At 39.9% G+C, this 6,749-nt stretch overlaps 1 protein-coding gene across 1 annotated transcript; it reads right to left on the bottom strand.

The window, feature by feature from the left end:
* Nucleotides 1–1,178: 1,178 nt before the first annotated feature.
* On the bottom strand, nucleotides 1,179–4,211 carry LOC311010211 (uncharacterized protein). Its single transcript, XM_084004820.1, has 5 exons — nucleotides 4,170–4,211; nucleotides 3,668–4,039; nucleotides 3,064–3,201; nucleotides 1,770–1,819; nucleotides 1,179–1,689 (listed from the first exon to the last, which is right to left on the bottom strand). The coding sequence occupies exons 1-5, from the start codon at nucleotides 4,204–4,206 to the stop codon at nucleotides 1,570–1,572; spliced, it is 717 nt and encodes a 238-aa protein (XP_083860946.1). The 5' UTR covers nucleotides 4,207–4,211; the 3' UTR covers nucleotides 1,179–1,569.
* Nucleotides 4,212–6,749: the final 2,538 nt, after the last annotated feature.

Genomic DNA, 6,749 nt, shown 5'->3' with positions numbered 1-6,749 from the left:
GAACACTTGCCTAATAGCTTCTATCCTTGGCTACTAACGCTAACCAACGCTACCGCAGCGTAGACGCTACTTCCGTGTTTACCCAGCCGATGCCGTGACGCGAGTTTCACGCGAGAGTATGAAAACGTTTTGCTAAATGTTTATAAATGCTTGTATTATCAGGTCAACACTTGTCAACACTTGTTGACCTGATAATACAAGCATTTATAAAAATGTGTTGACCTGATAATACAAGCATTTATAAAAACTCGGCGAAACTTTTTCATACTCTTGCGTGAAACTCGCGTTACGGCATCGGCTGGGTAAACACGGAAGTGGCGTCTACGCTGCGGTAGCATAGCAGCCGAGGATAGAAGCTATCAGGCAGGTGTTCTTTTAAATAAACTCCTGGTGTACTTACAAACTTTCAAATGCCTCGTTTTGTGAGTACAGACCATATGTGTACTACTGCAGAAGTTTGGTAACATTCCATGAATTATTAGTAGGGTAATTTATGAGATATACCCTCTGTACCATAGCGCTAAGCCATTTGGCCATTTGGCTGATAGCGGCTATCTTGACCAATGCTGACCATCGCTAAAAATGCTTAACTAGGGTGCATTTCACTCCGAACCATCACTTTAATCAAATTCACCGTAAACCTCAAAACTCTGTTATGAACTGAGACAGGATGCCGTTGAGTAGCCGGTGTAGCTGAGACTTCCACAACATGTACAAAGCAGCAATCATGGTTATTTTGGCCATGAATGATGAAACATTGTCAGTGAATACATGTAGGTTAGCCCCTCCTCCTCTCCGCGTGTCCAGCTCGAGTGACACAAATAAACGGATGCGGATGAATACAACTGATCCTGAAACTAAACTTGCATGAGTAAGTTCACACCAAACACTTTGTGTGAATGTGCTTTGAATGTACGTCATCACGTCCAAATGTTGTCCTGAAGGCACGACTCTATTGGTAAATACCACAGATGCAGTTTTGAGTACTTATCCAGGTGTTTATTTGTCTGTGGTCATATTTTTAGACGCAGTTGGGTACCTTGGAATGGGAGGATATAGGGTTTTTTTAATCTAACAATAATTGATCATGATGAATTTTTGTGATTTGAAAAAATAATTCTAGTTCACTATTATAATAGATAAGAACAACAACAACAAAGGATACAAAAATATGTGGTTTAATGTATTCACCGTTGTTTAATGCTGGGAAGCCATATTATTCATGAGCATCTAATTTATGATGATTTGGATGTTCAATAAGAAAATGTTGTGTCCCATCTGTCATGCAATAACAATATTTGTTTCCTAACTGACTGTTTCGTGATTCCAGTGTGTTTTGGTGCACATTTATGGACATTTTGATGATTATTGGGTAAAATCATTAATACATTTTGGCCAGGATAATCGTGATATGAACTATTCAACAGTGGAGTCATGGCACATTTTTCCGATGTCTAGTTGAGATCAAAACAAACTTTGAGTTTGAAGATGGCCGTGGTCCAAGAAAGGTCACTGTTGAGGTGTCGGAAGATGGTATGTAGTTATGTTTATTTAGTTTTGTTTTAAACTCTACATCCTGGAGGTATTGGTGGCAGAATAGGTGCTGAAGTCAGAAGTCCGGCTTTTCTTCTTCTGTGGTCTCTGTGATGCCTGCTGGATTTCTAGTGCAGCATAACACACATCTTCATCCTAAAATTTGACATTTGAGAAAATCGTGATTGTGTTTTGATTTATTGCCATGTTTCAATGTATTTTACTGTTACACCTACCTGATGAAGTCTTGTTTGAGGTATTTGCTGATCAGCTTGAGTTTCTTTTGCTGCAGAAATCAATACGTCACAACATCAGAGAGGTCGCATTAACCCAATATTTTCCCTCTTTGACTGATATTTTTTTTAAACAATGACAGAAACATTTAACAGACTTCAACTCTGAGGGCGTGCAAAGGAATTTAGGCAATTACGTGATTGGCATTGAGTATTAGGTTAAAAAAAATGCAAACTGAAGTCACAGTTCCAGTATATCATCATGTCCCAGAAAGCAATTTTTTTTCAACAACACTGTACGGCCGTATATCCTTGCATATGACTGTCTCTACAGCCTCAGTTATATTTTGGGCAGGTGGAGAATGTGACGGTAACTTGACTACAAAAGTCTCCTCCAGTGTGGTTTGATTGGCCTCGGACGTCTTTGCTCGTAGAGTTTCTGGGTGATATCCGGTTAATGGTTTGGGAGATTTGTGATAGTTCCACAACATTTTACCTCTAGTTTGCACATCTTGCATATGGATTTGCTTTTGTCCAGCTCTCCTCTGTCCTCATACTTTTTAAACCTAAATTCTGCAGATGTCTGTCTTCAGGCCTGACGGTGCTTTCAGTAGAGCAGCTTCTGTCAAGTTCCCATTCACCGTCTCTCAGGAGAACAGATCTCAGGCCAAGGGATACTTACACAGAGGATGCAAGAAATGGCATATAGTCAAAGATTAATATAAGGATTTTGCTTTTGCGGTCAACTTTTCCCCCATGTGTTTCTAAACAAATAGTCTAAGTGTATTCTATTCATTATTAATAAAGACAAACACACATATACACCGTGAGTGCCGGTGCTGTGTATTCTATTCATTATTAATAAAGACAAACACACATATACACCGTGAGTGCCGGTGCTGTGGTGCACAGTCATCATCTCAATTGCAAAGGAGGATAGATGAAATAATTTCCAAAATTCACAACATTTTATCCAACGAAATATTCTGCTTCAATCCACATTTATTGGCATTCAGCCTTTAAAAAACATTTTGATTGAGCTCAAAGAAAGTTTTGCCGTATCACGGCTGCTTGCTGCACACAAAGGGAGCTCCTGTATCTATTTCAAAGACTCATTTGGCACAGCCCATAGAAATACATTCTATCTTCTATCATAGATACAAACTTAACAAAAAATCACGGACGAGAACATCTAACACAACCCCTACCACATTCAAACTCAAACACACATCAATATAAGAGTTATATTTCTGACATCATAACGTTAAGCTTGAAACAAGAGATATACAGTACTTACCATTTTTCATGCAGAGGTGATAAACCAGAAGAGAGGAGACGAGGGAGGAAAGAACAGCTAAAGCTGGACACAAAGAGTACAGCAGAATCCAACATGCACTACTGTCTCGTAAAGTCTCATGGTGAGGCTCGCTGGAGTCTGAATCAGAAAACAAAGGTGTGGCAATCAGCTTCATTAAACTCTGGTCTCAACAAAATGCCATTCAGGGAAGTCACACATACAGTAGATCTGACAGTCGTTGTTGGACTTTTTTCAACTTTGGCCCCATTTCAGAATGAGCTTGAAAGAAATATCTATTCTCATTTTAATGTCTTTGGTTTATCACCTTTTCATATCTTTCAAGAATGAAGTGAAATGTGTCGTGTTTAGATTTGTTTGAACCTCAGATTTAAAAAGTAAAATTATCTTAAATCTCACTCTGCACAAACATACTAATGTACACTATTTCACTCCAGATTGGCATGTTGACACACATAGTGTTAACATACAGAATGTTTCATGTGCTCATGTTTTCCTACTGTATGTTGATCAATTAGTCAAATACAGATACATTCAGTGGAGGTCAAGCATAGATCAATCAGATAAGTCAGACCAGCATACTTACTGAAGAGGATCCTTGTTGTGACGCTGCCATATTTATATACAGATGTGGAACTTCTCGTCTCTTCTGTTCCACAGTAGTAGAGTCCTTCATCACAATCAGTGATGTTCTCGATCAGCAGGTCATAGGAACCAGAAGAAATGTTTTTCACAAATTGAAAACGAGGCAGAATCTTACTTGGATCATCGGTTAACTCAGATGAATAGTAGTTTACTTTAAGGACAAGTGAAGGCTGGTTCTCATGAGAGCAGTTCCTGTACCACACTATGTATACTCTAGATGATACTTTACAGTCACAGTAGAGAGTGACGTTTTCTCCTGGTCTGACTGTCACCTTCAACACTGATCCAGAATCATCACTGTAGGATACAACTCCTGGAATACAAACACAACGAAGATCCAGATTCCTGCTCAATACACCAATGAGAACCTAGGTATAAATTAATCTAAAATGGAACCTAATATTCATAATTAAATAATCAAAAACGCATATCAAAATAATTACCTAAGAGAGCAACCAGAAAAATGTGCAGCATGTCCATGTGTGATGATGATGATCGAAAGTTAAAGTGACATCCAAGCAGGTCTTACTCACCTCTGCACTGAATATTCCACCAGAGGAAGTTCATGTGATTGGCCAATCAAGTGGAACTTTTTCTTCTGTGGTTGTTGTCTATTGATGTGAAGGTATGTACTATTCTGGTCTCTTATGTTAAGTCGGTAATCGTCCATGGTTGTTATAGACTTGATGATTCTGATGTATAAGGACCAATCCTCCAATTAGACAACAAATCAAATGTTCATACAGTGCAAAGAGTGCAGAAGCTTCTAATTCTTTTGTCATATAGACCCTTTTACCATTGATGCCTTAAAAAAATTATTTGTGTGCATGTTGGTAACAGAAGTGACATTTTTCTCCAGCCATCCAGATGAGTTAGCATATTTTAAACATTGTTGTTGTATTTTGACCACTGGTTTTCTTCATGGATTTGTTTTCTGCTCTAGCAAACAAAGGGAGACCAGCAATTGGGACTGTACAGCGAAGTCGCCTGCAAGGGTGGAGTTTCAGCACAGACAGTGATATGAAGAAGAAGGGAAGTGGGACAATCAAAGAGAAAAAGGTTGTTGTAGAAAGTGTGGTTTCTTAAGCAGCTTCCCCAAAGATGTCGATGTGTAAATTGGTGATAACAACATCAAGCGTGATGGTGATTGAGTCAGGTAGGTGGAAGGAGAATGATCTTTATTTAAACAGATATCAAGCCTGCGTCCGAAACCGTGCATGCACACCTGGTTCTTCCGAATCCCTGGCAGAGTTCTCCCTTGAGCCTCTGCATCTGCTACACCTGAGAAGTCCTTTCTTACCCTCAAATCTAAGGAAATCTAAACTCGCCCTGCCACATGTCTTTCTTTTAAAGCGGTCTCCCTCCTGATCGGCCTTCTTCTAACTCATCCTGTCACCTTAGTAAATTCATCCTTTTCCTCTCCAATGGAAGAGAGAGGTTGCCAGGCGCTCCTTTCTTAAGCTATATTTTGTACTCATAAGGTCATGTTTAGCTTAGACATTTTGGGGGCAAAAATATACTTAGTTACTCCCTTATTTGGGCTTCACTTCCTATAGCAATTGTGTAACGCACACACAAGGAGAGACATCTGTAATTCATGTCTCTGTTCCTCATCAGTTTAATTTACAACTGGGCCTCTTCTCATCTTCCTCCTCAACCTAACATTCCTTACACCTTCGCTCATGCAACATCTGATTATAGTTAAATCCTAACTGGAATGTGTTGTTGTCCAACTGACCGTTGAACTGACCAGATACTTCAACAGTGTAGAGGTAAGAGCAGTCAAATGGTTTGACAATAGAGGGGTGATCATTTCCAGCACTTTTGCTAGTGCCCAGTCTGTTTCTAACATAGAAAGATGTGACAGGAAGTTGAAAAAGAAGGTTTCTGTAGAATGCCCCAGCACCATCAGCCTGTACAACAAGTTCATGGGCAGTGTTGATGCTCTTGATGCACTAGTATCGCTTCCAGATAAGTTAAAAAAAAGTACTATCATAGGTTCTTTTTTTCATTTGGTCGATATGGTCATTGTAAACAGCTGGCTGTTATATCGGCGTGATTGTGATTCACTAGATGTTCCAAGAAAGAAGCAGAAAGATTTGCTTCCCTTTAGAAAATCAATAGCACAGGCACTCTGCATGCAAGGCAAGGATATGTAAAGGAAGAAGAGGGGGCGGCCACCATCTGATGTTGAAAGGGAATTTGAAAAGAAGAAACATTGAGGTCCAGCTAAGGCTCTTCCAACACTGGAAGTCTGTTCAGCTGCAGTGGGTCACTGGCCAGTGTTTGAAGGTGGGCGACGACGCTGCAAACGCCCAAATTGTGAGGGCCAGACTGTAGTGAAATATTCAAAGTGCAATGTTCACCTGTAACTCAACAAGAACAACAACTGTGTCTCGTCATGTGACTGCTGGTTTTCTTCTTGCAAACAAGGGGATACCAGCCCGCTGGACTGTGCAGCGAAGAGATTTATCTTAAAAAAATATATACAGAAAAATATCTTTATTGGTTTTTGCACAGGTTAGAAAACGCACAATTGACAGTAGTGGTGAGCATGTTCTGTGGCTATCTGTTCTGTAGCCTGCGTTCTGGCCCATACCCACCCACAACGTTATTTTGCAGTATTAAGCTGTATTTTAAATAATGAGATGATGGAATAGCAATGATTCTATAGACATGTATGTTGCTATTCAATTTCAAAACCCTGTTTCAGCAATAGCAACATAAATAAAATAATCTACATACCTGAGACTGGAAAATATGTTTAATTACTAGTATGCCCAATTATGCCTAATGTTGCTAATTTGCATCATACCTAAATTTCTATCTATTGTATGTGCTATATTCAGATTAACAATCTTCACTTACTCGCACCCACACCAGGGCCATTTGATCTGTACCATGCCTCGGCACGATTGTCTCCCCCACAGGGGGTCCCCAGCCGGTTTGCACTCACACTGCTCCAGTCCAAATGGGCCTCGGCCCGATTGCCTCTTGTACATACGTCATTGTTACGGCCCTAG

The sequence above is a fragment of the Eutrigla gurnardus genome (genome assembly GCF_963514095.1).
Source record: "Eutrigla gurnardus genome assembly, chromosome: 3".
NCBI lineage: Eukaryota > Metazoa > Chordata > Actinopteri > Perciformes > Triglidae > Eutrigla > Eutrigla gurnardus.
This window is presented reverse-complemented; position numbering and strand designations above follow the sequence as displayed.